The sequence below is a fragment of the Leptonotus elevatus genome, chromosome 12, assembly GCF_054856555.1.
Source record: "Leptonotus elevatus isolate MCC_2025b chromosome 12, RoL_Lele_1.0, whole genome shotgun sequence".
NCBI lineage: Eukaryota > Metazoa > Chordata > Actinopteri > Syngnathiformes > Syngnathidae > Leptonotus > Leptonotus elevatus.
Window position 1 is genome coordinate 20,180,090 of NC_141250.1, and position 25,134 is coordinate 20,205,223.

The 25,134-nt window shown below is 38.0% G+C and overlaps 1 protein-coding gene across 2 annotated transcripts; it reads right to left on the reverse strand.

The window, feature by feature from the left end:
- Positions 1-229: 229 nt before the first annotated feature.
- cfap65 (cilia and flagella associated protein 65) lies at positions 230-25,134 on the reverse strand. Of its 2 annotated transcripts, none has more exons than XM_086091223.1 (35): positions 25,007-25,134; positions 24,342-24,424; positions 23,922-24,094; positions 23,744-23,846; positions 23,469-23,635; positions 23,183-23,391; positions 17,568-17,701; positions 17,276-17,501; positions 16,939-17,207; positions 15,618-15,794; positions 15,292-15,524; positions 15,033-15,186; positions 12,769-12,906; positions 12,038-12,295; positions 11,823-11,962; positions 11,109-11,193; positions 10,874-11,020; positions 10,623-10,788; positions 9,557-9,650; positions 9,076-9,289; positions 8,838-8,899; positions 8,670-8,760; positions 8,511-8,590; positions 7,297-7,363; positions 7,007-7,117; positions 6,712-6,903; positions 6,478-6,621; positions 5,258-5,383; positions 5,008-5,124; positions 4,791-4,901; positions 3,632-3,682; positions 3,359-3,543; positions 3,054-3,182; positions 1,272-1,616; positions 230-584 (listed from the first exon to the last, which is right to left on the reverse strand). In XM_086091223.1, exons 2-35 carry the CDS (start codon positions 24,420-24,422, stop codon positions 464-466), a joined length of 5,100 nt encoding a protein of 1,699 aa, XP_085947349.1. In that variant the 5' UTR covers positions 24,423-24,424; positions 25,007-25,134; the 3' UTR covers positions 230-463. The 2 variants fall into 2 exon arrangements, with proteins under 2 accessions (XP_085947349.1, XP_085947348.1); XM_086091222.1 differs by having other exon boundaries at positions 8,838-8,966; positions 9,522-9,650.

Consider the following 25,134-nt stretch of genomic DNA (forward strand, 5'->3'; position numbering starts at 1 on the left):
TATTCATGAAATGATTGTTTTTTTTTTTTAAAGGTGGATTGTTGTTGTTGAAGCTATGATGCAATGTTGTTAAGATGGATGAAAAAAGTGCTCCAGTGCTGCCACCAGATGGCAGCATATATCATGGACCCGAGTACCAGTAACCGAACGCATTGATCGAATAAAATAAATAGATACATATATAAATAAGCTAAAATGCAACTGTGAATTGAAGCCGTTTTATTTACTACATGTACAATGACCATTTCAATTTTATTTATGTACAAATCATGATTTGTGCAATGTTATTATTTGTCACGTTACAGAACCAAAGTGCATTGCGCAAAACGCCCAACAGTTGATCCAAAGCACTTGTAGAAAGGAGCCAGAAGTGCTTATTCTGTGCGAGGTTCAGTATATTGAGAGGAATTGCAGTATGGTTAGGAGGAGATGAAAAAAAAATCAATATGAGATGGTCATTTGTTCAACATGTGTCCGTGTGATGTTCTGTTGATGACAAGGCTTTCAAATCAGCCTGGGCCGGTTTGTTTTGGGTCGTCTCCTTGTCATCCTTCTTGACTTTGGCAGTGAGGTACCTCCTGGATCTATTCAAGGAAGAGACACCGTCTTAACATTCTCATTTGTGAAATATTTTTCATACGATAGAAAATGTAACTTTGAAAATTGCATACAAATAGTTGCGACTCCTCAATTTGGGGTTCAATTTGCCATTGGGTCCCCTTTAACTCACTCACTGCCATTGACGGCTATAAACGTCCAAAAATCATTTGAACTTTTTTCAACTTTTGTTAACAAGAGTATGAAAACCTAGAATTTTTTTTATTGTACATTTAGAACAGATATGAAATTTGTGATTAATTGCGAGTTAACTAGTGAAGTCATGCAATTAATTACGATTAAAAACTTTAATCACCTGACGCCCCTAATTATTAATAAACTTTTCTCTTTTTAAATTCATTCACTGCCATTGACGGCCAAAAATAATTTGAACTATTTCTATGAGTTTAACATTTTTTCCCCACTTTTGTTAACAAGAGTATGAAAACCTAGAATTTTTTTTTATTGTACATTTAGAACAGATGTAAAATTTGTGATCAAACATGAGTTAACTAGTGAAGTCATGCGATTAATTACAATTAAAATTTGTAATCACCTCTTGCTTTTAATTTGTAATAATCTTTCAAAAAAAAAGAAAAAAAAAAGAATTGATGGCAGTAAATGAGTTAATGTGACAAATATAGGAGAGAATCAAATCAGCTGCGTGTCTTTACCTGACCGAGACATTTGGCGAGGACACTCTGTGATGCTCCGTGAGGTCCAGATCTCCTCTGACTGCCTCCATCATCACATTCTGGAAGGTGTTGAGTAATATATCATTGAACACGCCCACCGGTATGTGTTCGGCGCGCGGCGCCATTTTCAGCCTGGCCCCGGAGCCTCCCGCCGTTCCCGAGCCGTCAGCGCGAACGTGAAGCTCGGGATTTGTCTCGTTCAGGCCAATCAGGGGTTGCGGTATTGGCGAAGGTGTGCAGAAGATGACTTTGGGCTTGTAGAAAAGAGCTTTGGATGCCATAGTAAGCAGAGAGCGGGAAAATGCGTCATCATCCAGTATGCTCCTGGGGGGGGGGGGGGGGGGGGACAAACACATTTGAAACTACCAAATTAATTCTTGTAGGCAAATCCTAAAAATGAGAATTGGAATTTTGCAGGCTCCCTCTACTGGTACACAATAGAATTGTGCATAATAATACAGTGGCTTAAATCATTCAGTGCCATTGACGGCTATAGACGTCAAAAATTCATTTGTACTATTTCTATTAGTTTTTTTTCACTTTTGTTAACAAGAGTATGAAAACCTAGAAAAAAAAGGTATTGTACATATAGAACAGATATAAAATTTGTGATTAATCTTGAGTTTAAATATTTAAGTAATCAAACAAAAAAGAAAATATTATTTAAAAATTAGGGGCGTCAGACGATTACATTTTTTTATTGTAATTAATCGCATGACTTCAATAGTTAACTCACAATTAATCACTAATTTTACATCTGTTCTAAACGTATAATTTTTTTTTTTTTAGGTTTTCATACTCTTGTTAACAAAAGTGGAAAAAAATTTGAAACTAATAGAAATAGTTCAAATGAATTTTTGACGTCTATAGCCGTCAATGGCAGTGAATGAGTTTTAATAAAAGGTAAGCCAACCCAAACAAATGTAATCTTTTATGCATCCCCACTAATCTAAACCCAGCATTCTGGTGAATATTGCATTTGTAGAATATGAATAAAGCCGCAAAATACACCCGTTTTTTAATCTACCGGTATCTCAGGAGGCGGCCATTTTGTCCCTTGGCTGTCAACTGAAAATGACATCACACTTGCTCATGTAACAACCAACCACGGCTCAGCTTGTGAACATCACATGAGCAAACTCAGAAAACAGGTGAGCTGTGATTGGTCACTCGCTGAGCCCCCGAGCCGTGATTGGTCGTTATCTGATCCCTCAGCAACTGTGATGTCATTTTCAGTCGACAGTATGTGGCAAAATGGCCGCCCCCTGAATTTTGCCGCTCAGTTCATATTCCACAAATGTCACTCGTGGTGGTGCATACAACATATTATTGTAAAGAAAGTTGTTGGATTGACTTTTATAATTGTTTGATTTCAAATATACATTTGAAGTGAATTATTAATTATTATTATTATATGAATTATTAAGGTACAGTTGTATTTTATTTTCCCATATTAAAGTGAATGTCACAGTGGCTAGTTCGCTAACGTTTATACATTGTATTCAATCTATATTTAAGTACAGTATTTTTGTTTTCATATATTTACTTATTTATTTAAATCTGTTGTTTTAAACATTTGCGGTAAATTAAATATGAATGCTGAGCATCAAAAAGCTGAAACAGAAGAAAAGAAATGTGGAACTGCTCCCGAACAAGCGGCACAACTCAATATTCGTCCGAATCGGAAGTCCAAATGATCCGGGTGGAGTCCGTTGCTAATCGCTAGGCTTGATCGTACCCGTCTGGAAGGGACGACGTTACCTGATGACAGACGTGATAGCGTGCTCGAGGAAGTGTCGCTCGGCGCCCAGCGTCTGCAATGGCCGCCCTTCTTGAAGTAGCGTGTCCGACAACATTTTGGGCCTCAGAGGCTTGATCGTTTGGAAGCACCTGTCGGAAAAAAGCGCACAGATGATGTTTTGTGAGTAAATGAAAAATAAAAAAAACATTGTAATTGTAAATGTGAAAATCATCAAATATTTTAATCTGTGTAGTGAATCTAAATAACTCCACTTTTAAAATATATTCAAATTTATCGACGCGTTTTGAAAGGTCGACTTATTTACCTGAAGCGATTATTGAAGCGATCGGGGAAGTATCGGAGGTATTCCTGCGAGCGATAGGAACGCGCCGTCACCTCCAGATGAACCAGCGTCGGTTGCGGCGCTGTCGGCCGTTTCAACACTTTCGCAGCTTCAGCCTGCGCTCGCTGCTCTGCTCGTGCCACCCTGCTGCAAATTGGTGGAAGAGCCTGGAGGAAAACACACACGCAAATTTTTTGACATATGCCGCTTTCCGCGACATGCGAACGGGAAATAACGCATGACTCTCTCAGTCACCTTATATTTTCCCAGTGGCGGCTCTTTTATTTGAGCTGGAGGTGATGGCGCCTGTCACAAGACAGAAAAGAAAAAAGTTTTGAGGGAGACGGAAATATGTCTGACCTTACTCCATTCATTTGGTAATAATTGAAATCACGATTAGGACAATCGTTTGAAAATGAAAAAAGAAAATGTTCAAACGTGTTAAAAAAATATTAGTACAAATACAATTATTTGAAATACTGTAATTATGCATGTTCCTTTTGGACCAAACAAGATTTATTAACTCATTCACTGCCATAAATTCATAAAAAAAAAAAAAAGATGATTAAAAATCAGGGCCCAGAGGCGATTAAATGTTTTTAATTGTAATTAATCACATGACTTCACTAGTTAACTCACGATTAATCACAAATTCTATATGTTCTAAATGTACAATAAAAAATTTATAGGTTTTCATACTCTTAACAAAAGTGGACTTTTTTTTTAAAACTAATAGAAATAGTTCAAATGAATTTTTGACGTTTATAGCCGTCAACGGCAGTGAATGAATAAAAAAAAAGAAGAAAATATTATAAAAAGTCAGGCGATTAAAGTTTTTAATCATAATTAATCGCATGACTTCACTAGTTAACTCGCAATTAATCACAAATTTTATGTACAAAATGGAATGTACAATAAAAAAATCTAGATTTTCAACAAAAGTGATTTTGTTTTTAAACTAATACAAATAGTTCAAATGAATTTTTGACGTTTATAGCCGTCAACGGGAGTGAATAAATAAAAAAAAAGAAGAAAATATTATAAAAAATTCTTGCCGTCAGGCGATTAAAGTTTTTAATCATAATTAATCGCATGACTTCACTAGTTAACTTGCGATTAATCACAAATTTTATGTACAAAATGGAATGTACAATAAAAAAATCTAGATTTTCAACAAAAGTGATTTTTTTTAAAACTAATACAAATAGTTCAAATTAATTTTTGACGTTTATAGCCGTCAATGGCAGTTAATTAGTTAAATTAGTTATTTAAAAAAAAGTGCAACTACTTAAATTCCAACAACTCAAGATGAGTATTAATAATCTTAATTTTTTTTACGATTGTGCCGATTTTGTAATTGTGGAGTATAACAATTGAAATTGAAATTGAATTTCGATTCATCGCACATCCCTACTTTTGGGCTTTCCCGCTCGGTGATGGTGAATTCATTTTGCTGCTGCTCTCGTTCCTGCTCCCAATGCTGCAGAGTGTCCAAATATTGCACCAGTGCGGCCTGCTCAGTCAGCTGCGAGGTACGAGAGGAGAAACGGAATACAGTGCTTGAATAATAACAGCAACAAAAGTGATAATAGTAATAATGCAAAGAATAACATCATGGATAAGGGGGATACCTGACAGATGATGTCTAGATGATGAATCGTTGGGAAATCGGTCGCCATAAAGGTCAGCACGCAAATGATGCTCTCCCCCGGACGTAGAAGGCCTTGTTTAGGCTGGATCCGGATCACCTTACACCGATACAAAACCAACAGAACCCAAATGATTACCAATATGTCACCAGGCACAGTCAATCAATCCGAATCGATCGCTACGCGCACATTAGCGATGCGATCGTTCGTTCTCGAGCTGTGTGACGCTCACCTGAGTCAAACACCATTTGAAGAAGATTTCTTTTAAGGACACGTTAGTGAGGAAGAAGATTCTGGAAGATTGCGAGCACACCGGGATCTCACCCAGAGAGATGTTGTCCTCGGACAGGAACGCAGTCTGCACACGCGCATTTAACAGTGAAATGTAAAATCATCCCCCAAAAAAAGTGTGCAGGTACAGTAGTTTTGTATAGCGTATGTTCAAATTGGATTTCAAATCACTACTTTTCAGGCACTTTGAAAACTCTTTTTCAAAGGTCTTAGAGCCACGAGGAATGCAATCAATAAATGATGAGCTGATTAAGCAGTTTAGGAAATGAAAATGAATATGCACGCACTTTAAATGATACATTTTTAACAGGACTTACTCAAATGCATCTATTCCAACTATTTTCACTCATTATTGTCTGTAGATTTTTAATCTTGAGGCTACAAAATGCTGCGCGGCTACAGCAGAGTGAGAGAGGAGGCGGAGCTTTACGACCCTTCTCACGACAATTCAAGTGTTCAAGAGTGACTACATTTGCTCTCGAGCTATTTTCAACAATTTAAATTTGTTGTTAATGCCTTAAAATGAGCGACAATGTTAAGACGGACCAACAATTTGTAAAGATTAAAAAAAACAGCTATGACAAATACAACTATTTTAAGTGTATAATAAATAACCATTTTTGCAAAAAAAAACAATTAAATTAAAATAATCCCTTTTGAATTGTATTTACAATGTGTAATAATAAAAAGAGGCGTGACTGTAGAAAAGGGATCGACTGATGGTGAGCGTGAACGAGGGACGAGACCAAGCGCGGTTGGAAACCTGAAGCTGTCATGCCATTTGTACATTTACAACATATAGAATTTGGGATTAATCTTGAGTTAACTAGTGAAGTCATGTGATTAATTACAATTTAAAAAAAATAATAATCACCTGATGCCCCTAATAAAAAAAAGAAAAGGAAAGATAATTAAAAATTAGGGGCGTCAAACAATTAAACTTTTTAATTGTAATTAATCGCATGACTTCAATAGTTAACTCACAATTAATTACACATTTTATATCCGTTCTAAATGTACAATAAAAAAAATTCTAGGTCGTCACACTCAAAAAAATGTGAAACTAATAGAAATAGTTCAAATGATTTTTTGACGTCTATGGCCGTCAATGGCAGTGAACGAGTTAAGTGCGATGTCAGGCGCAAATGTCTCCATTCCCACCTGGCCGGGGATGGGAATCCTGCGTACGCGGGCTACAGGTTTGTTTTCAGTGCTTGGGAACACATCTCGTTGAGTATCTAAGCCGCAGGCGTCGAACCTCACGACAGTCGTTTCGCCGTGTTGGACGTGAATGGGAACGTCCACCTGGCGATAGAAAATACACAAAAGACGACAATTACAAATAACCTGACGTGAAAATGAGTCCGAAGCGGGACAGCGGCTGAAGACGCATACCGTGTGCATCTCGGCCTCCAGCGGCGAGAAAATGAATTCCAGCTTGGCCATCTTGGCAGGTAGGACGACGCCCACCGGGTTGAGGCAGCTCAGCAGCGGCTGATTGAAATTGTCCTCTTGCAGCTGCGACAGCACGCCGGCGTCCACTTCGTAACGGACGGGCACGTCGCCGCCGTTGTAGAGGTCGTACGTCTGCGGCGCAAGGACAAACATGGCCGCCCCGTGCGTGCGTCACATGCACGTTTTCAGAACGCGGGTTCACACATTATCGATCGAGCGCGGGCCAAGTAACCACCTGCATCGGAGGCGTCAAACCCCCGATCATGATAGGAGTGAAAACGTGATGCCTGGATAAAAAGTACAGATGTGGTCTCTCTTGCTCCACCGTCACGCCTTGGAAGTGCAGCTGTCACGAGCAAATGGAAGCAAATGGAAGCAAATGGAAGCAAATGGACAATTGCTTAACTCGTATAATAAGCGGGAGGAAGTCATTATTAGCAAGCAAATTGTATTGACGTCTTCTCTGAGAAAATACAAGACAACGAAAAAAAATGTTTTTGGGGGGGGGGGGGGGGTGTAACTTACCAAGATCTCTCTGCCATGTGAGATTTTCAAAATGATTGGCAACTGATGTGTCCCAGCAATGACATGGCTGCAAAAGGCACATTTGAACATCATGTCACATATTGGTTATTGGATAACTGAAACATATTTGATCTTTACTCTACAGAGATTTTTTTTCTCCCTTAAGGACCACTTCATAATCCTAACACCACCCATGAAGCATAAAAAACAAAACAAAAAACTGTACTTATAAGTGGCATAATAATGTCTAGGGCAAGAAAAAAGTTGCAGTGTCATGAGATTTTCTTTAAAAATATATATATATATATTTTAGAAGAACAAGCTGTATTTTGCGTAATTTTTTCAAGAACAAAGGCCTATTTTGCCAGAAAAAAAAAAGGTCAAAATCAAGAATAATATTTTTCCAAGATGACGTCATAATATGATGATATTAACTCATTCACTGCCATTGACGGCTATTGACGTCAAAAATTAATTTGAACTATGTCTATTAGTTTAATTTCTTTATTTTTTTAAACACCTAAAAGAAAACCATTGTACATTTAGAACAGATATAAAATTTGTGATTAATCGTGAGTTAACTAATGAAGTCATGCGATTAATTACAACTACAAATTTTCATCGCCTGATGCCCCTAAAAAAAAAATTTGATTATTAAAAAAAAAGTCTAGGTTTTCATACTCTTGTTAACAAAAATGGAAAAAAATGTGAAACTAATAGAAATAGTTCAATAAAATGTAATAATTTTTTACGTTTATAGCCGTCAATGGCAGTGAATGAGTTAAAGTCGAAGCTTAACCAGATTAGAAAGTCACATTTTACTTTCTTCACATCACATTACACCTTTTTTTCCTACTGGAAAATATTCTTCTTTTTTTTTAATCTAAAATAATAGGATTATATTGTAAAAAAAAAACATTTCTGTTCTGTTCTTCCTTTAAATATCATAATGTGTCACAATCACATTAGAGCTTTAAACTGGGCCAAATGTAAGGTAAGGAAAAGTAATGGGTTAGTATTTTGGTTTTATTAGCACATATTTAGTTACGCACTTTTAAGTGACAGACCATCATAAATGATTGCCAATTTTTTTTTATAAAAAGAAAAAGAGCAATGATGATGACATTACCGAATGAACAATACTGAGCTCTTAAAAAAAAAAATAATAATAATAAAATAAATGATTGCCAAACTGCGGCTCCGCAATGTCTCACCTGTAACTGAGCTGTACTGATTTCTGCTGTCCAGAAAGCAGAGTTCCTGACAGGGGGAACACGCTGAAAAGTTCTGCAACCTGTCAGGAAATACAATTTTAAAAAGCATCATACAAAACAATTGATATGTTTTTTTTACGAAGAAGAATGGCGGCATGCCTGCATCTGCCCCAGCTCATTGTGACATAACTCTTCTCTCTGGCTCCAGTGCTTGAAGTCCACCTGTTGGTCGTCTGGAAACAGGAAGGTCCTAAATTGGGAGAGGAAGCAAATCACTACAAAACTGTCGATGCATATATTAAATGACAGACTTGTGTTTTTACTTACCACTCAACAGGGATGCTGCCGGAGTTGTGAAACATCAACGCAAAAGTAGAAGGTTCTGAATTCTGAGGAGCGGCACCGAAATTCAAATCCAGCATGGCTTTGATTAAGATGGCTGGATACGTGCGCATACTTGCAAATACAAAAAAAAACAACAACAACAAAAAAAAAAACACTGTGACAAGGCAAATAAAATTCCCATTTGAAGAACAACTAAAAATAAAGCATGCGTGTGCTTCACCTGTGCCTTCTTGGGCTCCTGTAAGTGTGCTCCACAGGGGCGGGCATGGAGAGCAGCTGCGCGTTGAGGCCGTCCACAGCGAGGAGCTTCCACACGTACGTCTTGCTGAGCCACGCCGCGACGCCGCCGCTGCACACGTCGCTCACCTGCATGGTGGGGAACACGCCCTTGGCGCGCACTTCGCACAATGCTTGAGGAGGGGACAACAGCGCGCCTGGCAGGGGGGGGGGGGTGGGGGGTGGGGGGGGGGGGGAGATAAAGATAACCAGGTGCCAAAAACAATGTTTGAGTTGAGTGTGTGTTTTCTTTTTTCTTTTTCTTTTTTTTTCTCTAAGAGCTCAGTATTGTTCATTCGGAAATGTCATCATCATTGCTCTTTTTTTTTTTTTTTTTTTTAATATATATATATATATATACATATATGAGTGTGTGTTTTCTGAACGTACCGCTGCAGTTGAGCGTCTGGTAGCTGACGGCCCACCTGTAGTTGGCTTGTCGATCCGGCCGAAATGTGGCTCGGAGCATGAATGAAGAATGCGCGCCCACGGTTGCCCCTTCACAGTCAAGTTGCAGGGCTGGAAAAGATCAAACCCCGGGGCACGGTTAGGGCCGTGTCCTGCGATGAGCGGTTCTAATTGTCAAATTGATTCGAGTTTTCGAGTCGTATTTACACTTGGAAGAGAAAAAAATTAAAGTCACTCAAGGGTTGAGGAAGGAACTCGCGACCACGCTCGGGAAAACAGCCGATCTACTCCCCGAGCCAAGCGGCTCCTGCTGTATCCGCTGGAATCTTCCTGACTCCAAGAACAAAGTTTTTTGGTCTCCTCTTGGAGATAAGCAAATGGTAGGAGTGGCATAGCTCAGGTGGTAGAGTGGCAGTCTCCCAAGCTGTAGGTTGTGAGTTCATTCCAAGTGTAAATTAACCTACTCTCAACCTGAGTCTATTTGGTCCCACTCTAAATTGATTCAAATTTTCTCTACAGAATTTCCCGTGTACTTATTAACAACGCGGACACATTCATGACGGACGCAGGAGGAAGTCAATCCAAAAACAAATTATTGACAATAATATGTTCTATACAGCCCCACTAGTCTAAATATGGTATCTTGGTTAATATTGCGTTAGTGGAATATGAGCAAAGCAGCAAAATCCAGCAGTTTTTAGCAGTATCAGAAGGCGGCCATTTTGTCACTTGCTGTCAACTGAAGATGACATCACAGTTGCTCAGGTCTCAGGTATAAACCAATCACGGCTCAGCTTAAAAAAAAAAACAGGTGGGTTGTGATTGGTCGTCACCTGAGCAACTGTGATGTCATCTTCAGTCGACAGGAAGTGGCAAAATGGCCGCCCCCTGAGATGGATTAAAAAACGGCTGGATTTTGCTTCATAACTCATATTGCACAAAATGAAATATTAATCAGAATGTCACATATAACATATTGTTGTCCAGAGATGTTGAAGGTTGACTTCCCCTTTGAAATAACGGTCAAACACATCAAAAACTTTTCTTCCAACAAAAGTTGTGAATAATTGTCCTAAGGTCTACCAATTGGCGCAGGTCGAAGGTCGTGCTGAAGTTGCTCATCTTGTAACGTCTGCTGGATGGAAACACTGAAGGAGACGGAGCAGGTACTGTTGTTCACCAGGGGGACATCAATTGACTGAGAACGTCCGACAAGCGTGTCTCCCATTTCTAGCACTTCTTTAACTGCCTGAATAGGAAGCGGGAAATTATTGATCCACGTTTGTGCTTCTTTGCAAGTATCACGCCACATTAAAAAAAAAAAAAAATCATACCTGTATGAAGCCTTTAGCGCCTTTCCCAACTACCTTGAGGGTAAAGACGGACTTTATATAATTGGGGTCTTGAATCGGCCAGAAGGAGAGCGTAGGTTCAAGGACATACGTTTTCTCTTCCTTTGGATTAAAGGACCATTTCTGATGCTGTAATGTCAAAAGAATCCCCAAAAATCGTGTTTAAAAAAAAAAAAAAAAGTTAAAGCTTTTGGAAAAGATTCCTTACGTCCCTTACCGCACTCTCGTTGGCTTGCAGTTCACCAGATTCTGGTTGAACAGAGATGAGATGCTGGTCCGAGTCACGGATGCTCAATTGGAAGCTATGAAAACATGGTCAGAGGAAACAAGTTACAGTATTATGATGATTTAGAACAGTGGAGGTACTGAAACACACGAGTTTCCTAAGCACATTTACGAAAAAATAAAATAATATATATATTTTTTCAAATTCAATATAATGGTATACTGTAGGGTTTACTGATGAACAATATGAACAGGGCCTTTTTCTTAAAATGGCACCCAATGAAAAAAGGAGAGGCTCCAGAATTGAACCCTGTGGAACACCATACATTTCATTGTACATGTGGCTTATTTTTTTTTATTTGCTCGTCATAGTTATTATAAAGGGATTACAACAATAAAAAAAAACACGACTCGAGTCGGCTGTGTTGTTTTGACCTGTGCCGAACCTGAGCCCGACTCATCGAACCCCTGGGGTTCGATCGAAAAAGAGTCGATTGGTAACACACAATTGAGTTAAGTTAATCCAAAGTGAATATTTAAGTTGAATTCATTATCAGTTGATTCACCTAACATATTCACTTTGGATTCATTTAACTCAATTGTGTGTTCCCAATCCAAGCAATTCAACAATTTTTTTTTTTTTTTCGAAACGGCGAAGGGGAAGAATTTCCCCCGACACGACAGAACATCCTGTAAAGAAACTCACCCGAGAGGAATGCGGCAGACGTTTCTGATGTGGTGGATCTGCTGAGTGGGTGAGCCCACACACGTATCTTGGAAATATAAGCTCCCGTCTCCGCCAAGTGACACATTCATCTTTTCCAACATGCTGAAGACGGTCAGTTCCTAAAAGCAAAGTCGAGTCATACGTGCGCGTCAAAAAGAAAGCTCTGCGGGAGAATATTTCCGTCTGCATCGTACCGTTGTGCTTTTGGTGCAATTGAGCTGGAGGCGCAGTTTAACTCCGTCCATGGGGGAGTCTTCTTTGGGAGTGGTTATGACGGTGAGGATTTGGTGAGCGCCGGGCGGGAGCAAGCCGCACCTCGGCACGACCGACACCGACATTTCCAAGGTGGGGTCCAAGCTTTCGTTTAGGTTCCGACAGAAGGTGAGCGGCTGCTCTCCGGTGTTGCGCAATAGCAACGTCTGATAGGAGCGAACACTAAGGCCCGTGAATACCTACAACGAATGAATGGAATAAACAGCGGATATAAAAAGTCTACACACCCCTATTTAAATGCCTGTTTTTTTTTTTTTGTAGCATGGAAAAGAGCCAAAATGAATAATTGGAAGAAAAAAAAATTCTACCATTAATGTGACCATAATGTACAACACAAAATATGTTAATCTTTTGAAATGGCATGTAAAAAAATAAACAACCGAGGTAATGAAATTGCACAAGTGTACAGTGTTCACAAGTTTTAATGTGAGTGGTTAATTCTAAACATAGCCACATCCATTTCTAAGAGGGTGTGCACACTTATGCAACTACATTACTGCAGTTCTTTATTTATATTTCCTTACTCCAAAATATAAAAAAAATATATTCCATCGAGTTGTATAGAATCTAGGTCACATTAATGGTAGAAAAAGCCTCTGTATTACATACATAAAACATTATTTTTTTTTTATTCTGTGGTTGTCACGCTTACCACTTTACTTGGCTCAAGTGAGAAGTGCGGATAAAAATGCTCTTTTCCACGATCAAAGGAGTGGCCAATGACTCGGACGATGACACACCACGGTGGGCTTATCTGTTCCTCATTCTCACAAGAGTCATCTGGATGGACCTACACAGGAAAAGGGACGTAAGACATCAGGAAACAAAATGGCAAACATCCAATATCCATAATATTAACTCATTCAATGCCATGAATTAATTTTTTTTTCAATTATAAAAAAATAGGGGCAACAAGCAAATATTTTTTTTTATTGTAATTAATCGTATGACTTCACTCGTTAACTCATGATTAATCGCAAATTTTATATCTGTTCTAAATGTACAACGAAAAAAATTAATAGGTTTTCATACTCTTGTTAACAAAAGTGGGAAAATGTTAAACTAATAGAAATTAGTTAAAATTAATTTTCAACATTTATATGTTATACGTTCAATGGCAGCGAATAAATTTTAAAAAAGAAGAAGAAAAGATTATTAAAAATTTGGGGCGTCAGGTGATTAAAATTTGAATCCTGATTAATCGCATGACTTTACTAGTTAACTCACAATTAATCACACATTTTATATCTGTTCTAAATGTACAATGAAAAAAAGATATAGCTTTTCATACCCTTGTTAACAAAAGAGGAATAAAAATGTTAAACTCAGAGAAATAGTTCAAATGTATTTTTGACGTTTTTAGCCGCCAATGGCAGCGAATGAGTTAAATTTGAGACTTTACTAGTTAACTCACAATTAATCACACATTTTATATCTGTTCTAAATGTACAATGAAAAAAAGATATAGCTTTTCATACTCTTGTTAACAAAAGAGGAATAAAAATGTTAAACTAAGAGAAGTAGTTCAAATGTATTTTTGACGTTTTTAGCCGCCAATGGCAGCGAATGAATTTTAAAAAAGAAGAAGAAAAGATTATTAAAAATTTGGGGCGTCAGGTGATTAAAATTTGAATCCTGATTAATCGCATGACTTTACTAGTTAACTCACAATTAATCCCACATTTTATATCTGTTCTAAATGTACAATGAAAAAAAATTATAGCTTTTCATACTCTTGTTAACAAAAGAGGAATAAAAATGTTAAACTAAGAGAAATAGTTCAAATGTATTTTTGACGTTTTTAGCCGCCAATGGCAGCGAATGAATTTTAAAAAAGAAGAAGAAAAGATTATTAAAAATTTGGGGCGTCAGGTGATTAAAATTTTAATCCTGATTAATCGCATGACTTTACTAGTTAACTCACAATTAATCACACATTTTATATCTGTTCTAAATGTACAATGAAAAAAAGATATAGCTTTTCATACTCTTGTTAACAAAAGAGGAATAAAAATGTTAAACTAAGAGAAGTAGTTCAAATGTATTTTTGACGTTTTTAGCCGCCAATGGCAGCGAATTAATTTTAAAAAAGAAGAAGAAAAGATTATTAAAAATTTGGGGCGTCAGGTGATTCAAATTTTAATCCTGATTAATCGCATGACTTTACTAGTTAACTCACAATTAATCACACATTTTATATCTGTTCTAAATGTACAACGAAAAAAAGATATAGCTTTTCATACTCTTGTTAACAAAAGAGGAATAAAAATGTTAAACTAAGAGAAATAGTTCAAATGTATTTTTGACGTTTTTAGCCGCCAATGGCAGCGAATGAATTTTAAAAAAGAAGAAGAAAAGATTATTAAAAACTTGGGGCGTCAGGTGATTAAAATTTTAATCCTGATTAATCGCATGACTTTACTAGTTAACTCACAATTAATCACACATTTTATATCTGTTCTAAATGTACAATGAAAAAAAGATATAGCTTTTCATACTCTTGTTAACAAAAGAGGAATAAAAATGTTAAACTCAGAGAAATAGCTCAAATGTATTTTTGACGTTTTTAGCCGCCAATGGCAGCGAATTAATTTTAAAAAAGAAGAAGAAAAGATTATTAAAAATTTGGGGCGTCAAGTGATTAAAATTTGAATCCTGATTAATCGCATGACTTTACTAGTTAACTCACAATTAATCACACATTTTATATCTGTTCTAAATGTACAATGAAAAAAAGATATAGCTTTTCATACTCTTGTTAACAAAAGAGGAATAAAAATGTTAAACTCAGAGAAATAGTTCAAATGTATTTTTGACGTTTTTAGCCGTCAATGGCAGCTAGAATGAGTTAAATTTGACAGAGTTCGTCTCCAATATAAAACTCAAGTTAGCTTATTAGCAAACACTTCCTCCTACTTTAAAAGCCAAGCACTCAAGTTGAGCTGCGTGCAGTGCATTTGGTTGCTTCGGATTGTAAGCCACTCTGAACGAGGTGGACTTGAGCGGGGACAGGTCGCGGCTTGACGGAGAAACAGAGAACGGCGAGTCCGAGGCATTGGTCCAAACCAGGCTGGAAAAGAAAAAACATACAGAATAAAATGAACAAAAAGTAAAAAAAAAATCCAGTTGAAGTCTGTCTTGGAATTGGGAAACACGAAGAGCGAGGCAACTTTACGTGACTTTGACAGCGGAGTTGTTGGTGACGGCCACGCCCTGAGAAGGCGCCGACGAGGCGGACATGGACGATGTCAGCTGGTTAAACAGCAGCTCGCTGGGCACCACGGAAACCCGCGCGGACGGCGACGACGAAGCGGCCGAGTCCGCTTCCGCCGAGCCAGCTTGGTCGGCGTCTTCCTTGGGCGTCATCGAGCGCGCAAGCGAGATGTTATCCGATTGCCGGCTGGATTTCTAGAATCCAAAACAAAAAAAGAGAGAACGTCTCGCTGAGCAAAAAGCGGGGGCTTGGGCGGGTAAGCGGGGGGGCGCGGCCGCACTCATCACCTCATCCGCAAATAAGCAGAACGCTTGCGGGTCCAGTTGCGTGCTGTTGCTCGGCAGCAGGAAGCTCATGACGTCCGACCGATCCTCTTTGCTTTCCTCTAAATGTTCTGGCGTGAGCGCAGCCGGTTTCTGGAGATGCGAGTGGCACGTGCCAATCAGGTCCAGGAACAAAGGTTCCTATCAAAACAAAAAAGATGGATGTGAGTTCAAGGGCGGGGCTGGATGTTCCTGCTTGCGATTATATCCGTCTTGTTTCTTATACGGCTCACTTTTCGAAATGAATATCGGATTGGAATTGAGAATCGTATCGCTTCGAAATTTCCTCGAATCATATCAAACCATTTTGCCCTTAAAGAAATCCATTTTCTTTTTCTTTTCTTTTTTTCTTAAAGAGCTCAGTATTGTTCATTCGGAAATGTCATCATCATTGCTCTTTATTTTTATTTATTTTTAATTATTTAATTATTTATTTTTTTTTGTGTGTGTGGGTGAGTATATGTATGTGCGTGCGTGCGTGTGTGCGAAAGAAATCCATTTTCAATCAAATGTGTATCGAGATATGTGTCAAATGGGCCTCATGCCAGCTATTCACAACCCGAAGTAAGCGCAACTAAGCCATGTCTGCCATCTTGTGGTGAATGGTGATATGACATCTGGAAACGCCAGTTGATGGACAGTTGCAGATTGGCACCTGTGATTTCACGTATTCTCAGGGGGGGGGGGGTTCTCATTTTTTTCAATTATTTTTGCCATTCTCCATTTGGCCCCCTCCCTTATTTTATTGAAGCGTTATTTGGGTTTGTAAAAACAAAAATATTTATTTTATTGAAGCATTATTTGGGTTTGTAAAAACAAAAATATTTATTTTATTGAAGCATTATTTGGGTTTGTAAAAACAAAAATATTTATTTTATTGAAGCATTATTTGGGTTTGTAAAAACAAAAATATTTATTTTATTGAAGCATTATTTGGGTTTGTAAAAACAAAAATATTTATTTTATAATTTTTTTTTGAAACAATCAAGGGGCCACTTCAAGTCTGTTAAAATGCAGGTATTTATATGCAGGTCAACTCAGTTCACCTCTTCCTTGTCGAAAGCAATTTTATATCTAAAACACGGCTACAAATCCCAGCATATTTATTAGATTAAAATATATATTATCTTAATAATAGTGACCATATGTAATAATCCATCTCAAATTGCTTAATATTATTTTGAAAAAGAAATTTGAGTTTCCACGTTTTTGCCATCGACCTGCTTTCAACTATGTTTTTCGATTTTTGATCATTGATCGTCTCAATCTCGGCATCGTTGCTTACCCCGTGCAGTATGAAACAAGTGACGCTTCTGTGATGGGCAAAAGGCACGGTGGGCAGGTAGACGACGGTCAGCGTGATGCAGCCCTTGGGGGCTAAGGTGCCGTATTGTGGTTGGATGCTGAACACGCTGTGGCCGGCGCAGTCGAGATCCCATTGATAGATCGCGTGAACGCACGAAGAATTGATCATGGCAATAGTCTGTGACGCTGCGGCTCCCGCTTCGACGCAGCCAAAGTCAACCACGGATGAAGAAAAAGACAGCTTGGGACCTGGGAACGAGAAAATGCGCGCGGGGGAGGAATTGATGTCATGTTGGGATCACAAAATGGCGTCATACCTGTGCAGCTTCCAATGAGCTTAAGCACGGTTTTGTTGAGCGCGCCTTTGCATTCCACAGTCAAGTACTCGACCGAGACCGAATCGGCGACGGTTGGCACAAAAGTGACTTTCGCCGTCACGCTTCCGCCTGGAGCGACTCGGCCAATCTGGACATCGCAGATGAATTCGGACCCCAGCAAGGGCACCCCTCCGGGAAGTCGGGTGAGGGAAAAAAACGCAGTGACCTGCAAGACAACTGCGGCGTTAAATCCGAAATTTGTGACTCGGGGCTCAAACGAAGCCTTACTCACATGTGAGGGATTATAGATGTCAAAACATTTCTGCGAACTTTGTCCAACGGCGACAGAACCAAAGTTAAGGACCGGACCGCCATCTTGTTTCTCCTTGGAACTTGGGCATCTCAATTGAAGACATGGGTACTTGGCTTCCGCGAAGAGCAGACACAAGAGGCGAAAGGTTCAAGCCGTTGATACGCAGCCCTCGTCCGTTCGCGTTTGAGCAAATTCGATTATTATTCCGCTCTTCTTTTTATTCTTTTAGTATGTTCTTATTTATCATTTTTAGCTCTGTCTTATGTTCTTAAAAATGATTATAGTCCGGTCTAGGGATAAACTAATAATCGGACGGGTTGATTATCGTGCAGATATTTGGTATTTTGACAAATATCGGCATCGGCCTTTTTACCAATCCGAAGGCTGATAACGTTGATATCTCGCTGAGCAGCGTTTGCTTGCAAACAGCAAAATTGAGAGTTTTCATCAGGATTTGTAAGATGTTCACAAACAGTTTTTACTTGTCACAAAGACATTTCAAACATATTCAGGCTTTTTTTTTTTTTTACTGTCTGCGAAGATCTTTTGAAACCTTTTTTACGAACCCTGACGAAAAAAACCTAAATGAGCTTACATTCACATTTCACGTGCATTTGTCACTCGGTGAGATACAGGGAACTTTTCATTTATGGATTTATTTAAATTTCCACTTTATTAAAAAAAAACAAGATGCTTGACACCCTATGCTTTTTTTTTTTTTTTTTGGGGGGAGAAATTATGTTGACATTTTGCAAAACTTTATTTACAGTAGAAAACTTTAGGGAATTATTTACTTGCTTAGTTTTTAATTTATCTTAACACATGCTGATGACCCTGGAAGCTCCCTGCAATTTTTGTTATCATTTGAAACAAAGCTGACAATTCTTTATAAGTTTAAAATGAAAAGAAAAAAGACATTTTTAATATTTTCTCTTCCACTGCAAATGAATATCGGTTTGAAATATCGGTTATCGGTCTCCTTGACGACGTATAATAGGTATCAGTATCAGCCTTGAAAAAACACGTTTGTTGTTTCTGCACCTTTTTTTTTTTGTGGATCGGTATTATGGGGCGAAGTGGGCTGGGAATTTGTTTTTAAACGATGTAAAAGCACTTTGAGTTGTATTTTTTTTTTTCTGTATGAAAAGTGCTATCTCAATAAAGATGGATTGAATTGTGTTGTTGAATAATGACAGTACCCACCCTTGAAAAAACACGTTTGTTGTTTCTGCACTTTTTTTTTGTGAATCGGTATTATGGGGCGAAGTGGGCTGGGAATTTGTTTTTAAACGATGTAAAAGCACTTTGAGTTGTATTTTTTTTTTTTTTCTGTATGAAAAGTGCTATCTCAATAAAGATGGATTGAATTGTGTTGTTGAAAAATGACAGTACCCACCCTTGAAAAAACACGTTTGTTGTTTCTGCACTTTTTTTTTGTGAATCGGTATTATGGGGCGAAGTGGGCTGGGAATTTGTTTTCAAACGATGTAAAAGCACTTTGAGTTGTATTTTTTTTTTCTGTATGAAAAGTGCTATCTCAATAAAGATGGATTGAATTGTGTTGTTGAAAAATGACAGTACCCACCCTTGAAAAAACACGTTTGTTGTTTCTGCACCTTTTTTTTTGTGAATCGGTATTATGGGGCGAAGTGGGCTGGGAATTTGTTTTCAAACGATGTAAAAGCACTTTGAGTTGTATTTTTTTTTTCTGTATGAAAAGTGCTATCTCAATAAAGATGGATTGAATTGTGTTGTTGAAAAATGACAGTACCCACCCTTGAAAAAACACGTTTGTTGTTTCTGCACTTTTTTTTTGTGAATCGGTATTATGGGGCGAAGTGGGCTGGGAATTTGTTTTTAAACGATGTAAAAGCACTTTGAGTTGTATTTAATTTTTTTTCTGTATGAAAAGTGCTATCTCAATAAAGATGGATTGAATTGTGTTGTTGAATAATGACAGTACCCACCCTTGAAAAAACACGTTTGTTGTTTCTGCACCTTTTTTTTTGTGAATCGGTATTATGGGGCGAAGTGGGCTGGGAATTTGTTTTTAAACGATGTCAAGCACTTTGAGTTGTATTTTTTTTTTCTGTATGAAAAGTGCTATCTCAATAAAGATGGATTGAATTGTGTTGTTGAATAATGACAGTACCCACCCTTGAAAAAACACGTTTGTTGTTTCTGCACTTTTTTTTTGTGAATCGGTATTATGGGGCGAAGTGGGCTGGGAATTTGTTTTTAAACGATGTAAAAGCACTTTGAGTTGTATTTTTTTTTTTTCTGTATGAAAAGTGCTATCTCAATAAAGATGGATTGAATTGTGTTGTTGAAAAATGACAGTACCCACCCTTGAAAAAACACGTTTGTTGTTTCTGCACTTTTTTTTTGTGAATCGGTATTATGGGGCGAAGTGGGCTGGGAATTTGTTTTCAAACGATGTAAAAGCACTTTGAGTTGTATTTTTTTTTTCTGTATGAAAAGTGCTATCTCAATAAAGATGGATTGAATTGTGTTGTTGAATAATGACAGTACCCACCCTTGAAAAAACACGTTTGTTGTTTCTGCACTTTTTTTTGGTGAATCGGTATTATGGGGCGAAGTGGGCTGGGAATTTGTTTTTAAACGATGTAAAAGCACTTTGAGTTGTATTTAATTTTTTTTCTGTATGAAAAGTGCTATCTCAATAAAGATGGATTGAATTGTGTTGTTGAAAAATGACAGTACCCACCCTTGAAAAAACACGTTTGTTGTTTCTGCACTTTTTTTTTGTGAATCGGTATTATGGGGCGAAGTGGGCTGGGAATTTGTTTTTAAACGATGTAAAAGCACTTTGAGTTGTATTTTTTTTTTTTTTTCTGTATGAAAAGTGCTATCTCAATAAAGATGGATTGAATTGTGTTGTTGAAAAATGACAGTACCCACCCTTGAAAAAACACGTTTGTTGTTTCTGCACCTTTTTTTTTGTGAATCGGTATTATGGGGCGAAGTGGGCTGGGAATTTGTTTTCAAACGATGTAAAAGCACTTTGAGTTGTATTTTTTTTTCTGTATGAAAAGTGCTATCTCAATAAAGATGGATTGAATTGTGTTGTTGAAAAATGACAGTACCCACCCTTGAAAAAACACGTTTGTTGTTTCTGCACTTTTTTTTTGTGAATCGGTATTATGGGGCGAAGTGGGCTGGGAATTTGTTTTTAAACGATGTAAAAGCACTTTGAGTTGTATTTAAAAAAATTTCTGTATGAAAAGTGCTATCTCAATAAAGATGGATTGAATTGTGTTGTTGAATAATGACAGTACCCACCCTTGAAAAAACACGTTTGTTGTTTCTGCACCTTTTTTTTTGTGAATCGGTATTATGGGGCGAAGTGGGCTGGGAATTTGTTTTTAAACGATGTAAAAGCACTTTGAGTTGTATTTTTTTTTTTTCTGTATGAAAAGTGCTATCTCAATAAAGATGGATTGAATTGTGTTGTTGAAAAATGACAGTACCCACCCTTGAAAAAACACGTTTGTTGTTTCTGCACTTTTTTTTTGTGAATCGGTATTATGGGGCGAAGTGGGCTGGGAATTTGTTTTCAAATGATGTAAAAGCACTTTGAGTTGTATTTTTTTTTTCTGTATGAAAAGTGCTATCTCAATAAAGATGGATTGAATTGTGTTGTTGAATAATGACAGTACCCACCCTTGAAAAAACACGTTTGTTGTTTCTGCACTTTTTTTTGGTGAATCGGTATTATGGGGCGAAGTGGGCTGGGAATTTGTTTTTAAACGATGTAAAAGCACTTTGAGTTGTATTTAATTTTTTTTCTGTATGAAAAGTGCTATCTCAATAAAGATGGATTGAATTGTGTTGTTGAAAAATGACAGTACCCACCCTTGAAAAAACACGTTTGTTGTTTCTGCACTTTTTTTTTGTGAATCGGTATTATGGGGCGAAGTGGGCTGGGAATTTGTTTTTAAACGATGTAAAAGCACTTTGAGTTGTATTTTTTTTTTTTTTTTCTGTATGAAAAGTGCTATCTCAATAAAGATGGATTGAATTGTGTTGTTGAAAAATGACAGTACCCACCCTTGAAAAAACACGTTTGTTGTTTCTGCACCTTTTTTTTTGTGAATCGGTATTATGGGGCGAAGTGGGCTGGGAATTTGTTTTCAAACGATGTAAAAGCACTTTGAGTTGTATTTTTTTTTCTGTATGAAAAGTGCTATCTCAATAAAGATGGATTGAATTGTGTTGTTGAAAAATGACAGTACCCACCCTTGAAAAAACACGTTTGTTGTTTCTGCACTTTTTTTTTGTGAATCGGTATTATGGGGCGAAGTGGGCTGGGAATTTGTTTTTAAACGATGTAAAAGCACTTTGAGTTGTATTTAATTTTTTTTCTGTATGAAAAGTGCTATCTCAATAAAGATGGATTGAATTGTGTTGTTGAATAATGACAGTACCCACCCTTGAAAAAACACGTTTGTTGTTTCTGCACCTTTTTTTTTGTGAATCGGTATTATGGGGCGAAGTGGGCTGGGAATTTGTTTTTAAACGATGTAAAAGCACTTTGAGTTGTATTTTTTTTTTTTTTTTCTGTATGAAAAGTGCTATCTCAATAAAGATGGATTGAATTGTGTTGTTGAAAAATGACAGTACCCACCCTTGAAAAAACACGTTTGTTGTTTCTGCACCTTTTTTTTTGTGAATCGGTATTATGGGGCGAAGTGGGCTGGGAATTTGTTTTCAAACGATGTAAAAGCACTTTGAGTTGTATTTTTTTTTCTGTATGAAAAGTGCTATCTCAATAAAGATGGATTGAATTGTGTTGTTGAAAAATGACAGTACCCACCCTTGAAAAAACACGTTTGTTGTTTCTGCACTTTTTTTTTGTGAATCGGTATTATGGGGCGAAGTGGGCTGGGAATTTGTTTTTAAACGATGTAAAAGCACTTTGAGTTGTATTTAATTTTTTTTCTGTATGAAAAGTGCTATCTCAATAAAGATGGATTGAATTGTGTTGTTGAATAATGACAGTACCCACCCTTGAAAAAACACGTTTGTTGTTTCTGCACCTTTTTTTTTGTGAATCGGTATTATGGGGCGAAGTGGGCTGGGAATTTGTTTTTAAACGATGTCAAGCACTTTGAGTTGTATTTTTTTTTTCTGTATGAAAAGTGCTATCTCAATAAAGATGGATTGAATTGTGTTGTTGAATAATGACAGTACCCACCCTTGAAAAAACACGTTTGTTGTTTCTGCACTTTTTTTTTGTGAATCGGTATTATGGGGCGAAGTGGGCTGGGAATTTGTTTTTAAACGATGTAAAAGCACTTTGAGTTGTATTTTTTTTTTTTCTGTATGAAAAGTGCTATCTCAATAAAGATGGATTGAATTGTGTTGTTGAAAAATGACAGTACCCACCCTTGAAAAAACACGTTTGTTGTTTCTGCACTTTTTTTTTGTGAATCGGTATTATGGGGCGAAGTGGGCTGGGAATTTGTTTTCAAACGATGTAAAAGCACTTTGAGTTGTATTTTTTTTTTCTGTATGAAAAGTGCTATCTCAATAAAGATGGATTGAATTGTGTTGTTGAAAAATGACAGTACCCACTCCCTGAAGAAGCACTGTGACGCAGTAGTCCGCTTTCTCTCCTTCCGCCCCGAAACGACAACAGGCGTGCTTGTTGTACAACAGCGCCTGCTGCGGTCGGAACAGCACCATCAGCGGAACCTCCTGGCTGGGCTGAAGCGCGCCTTCCTCCGGACTCACTTGAAAAGGTTCCGAACACTCCCAGTAGAAGGACGTGTGCAGTTTGCTGCAGCGGCGCAATCACGCATTTTAAAGTCAAATGTCCGAGAAGAAAGAAAAAAGCAAATGAAAGAAACATTTCACCTGAGATTCTTAAGCAAAAGAGGAGCAGAAGCAGACTGATGCACCGCACAGAGTGGGAGGAGCACAACGTCCGGCACTTCCAGGGCCGGAGAGGGAACCACGGCTCGGAGGAAGACTTGGAAGCGGCCATCTTTGCCCAGAAACTCGATGCTGTCCTCATAATTGCACTTGTCACGCGCACAAAACATTTCACAGGGACAACATCAAACAAAACAAAAAAAAGTGTGGTGTGAATGATCGTCTTACGGATCGGGTTCCTGCATGACTACGATTACCTTCTCCGTCGGTTTAAACGTGACCGGTATGGACAAAGTCGTCCCTGGGCTCACAGCGATGTTCCTGGAACTGGAGATGCTGAAGAATTTGGTTGCCGGAGGTCTAAGAGAGGGGGAGAAAAAAAACGGAATACTCGTACATTTCTGGTCTGTTGCCGTTATAAAAACCGCAGCTCACCTCAACTGAAGTTTCTGGAGCTTGAAGTTGACGTTCTTCAACGACAGCGACTTGGTGAATTCTCTGCCCTCGTCCCAGTCCTCCCAAAGCAGCTCGGGCTTCGTTTCCAGTCCGAGGAAACAGCTTTTCTCTGCGGGCGCACGCCGCTGGTGCTTGTGCTGAGTCCCTGGATGCTGACAAGGGGGGGGGGGGGGGAAACAAAGTTAAAAAGTAAAAAGATACGGTAAATCATTATCAGCTGGAATTCTGATTCAAATGGGAAGAAGGCTTCAACAGTGTACTTGGATTTGTGTGTGTGTGTGTGTGTGTGTGTGTGTGTGTGTGTGTGTGTGTGTGTGTGTGTGTGTGTGTGTGTGTGTGTGTGTGTGTGTGGTGGGGAGGTTCCTGCAGCACAAAAAAAAAAAAGTGTAAATGACTTACTTTGGCATTGTTCACAATAATGGAGGACTTCCACAATGCTTCTGACACGATTGGCTTTGGACCTTCAGACTCAGCTAACATGACTGAAGGCAAGGAAAATGAGACTTGCTGTTGTTATATTTCATTTGACACATTTACATGGTACTGATCAGAATAACAAGAACACAACATCGTATTTTCTGTCTACAGGAAGCGTCGGTTGCGTATGAGATTAAAACAACGGCAAAATCGGACAATATTGTTACAAGCAAACCATTAATCGATTCGTTTAAAAAGTTGAAAGAATTTGACGAGGCTTACATTCAACACGTTTGCAGTTAAGATGACACTGTAAAATAAAAATATATAACACGCCATTATTTGGGATGAGTTTAGGACAGAGTTCCTGACAAATATCGCTCTACAGCACTGTTAAATTAGCTCAAATGTAAATAATGACGTGCTGAGAGCTAGCGAGCTAGCCAGTTAGCACTCTGGCTAGCTCTTATCTTTACACGCTAAATTATTATTATTAGATTGCTTTTACACCCATGTGCCTAACATAGCAGGCTTTGCCTTACATTAAACAATTAGCTAAGTCATTAAAACTTCGATTTTATTGTGCTGACTAACATTAAGCACCCAGGCAGTGATAATATGTCAATCTGAGAAAAACGCACGCTTACCTGCTTAAAGTGTGGAAACGTTCCGACAGTAACAACTTATTCCATTTGTGTTGTTATTAAAAGAACAATAACAAAAACAATCACGCGAAGGAATTTGTAGTCCAGGGAGAGTCCTTGACAAGTTGTTG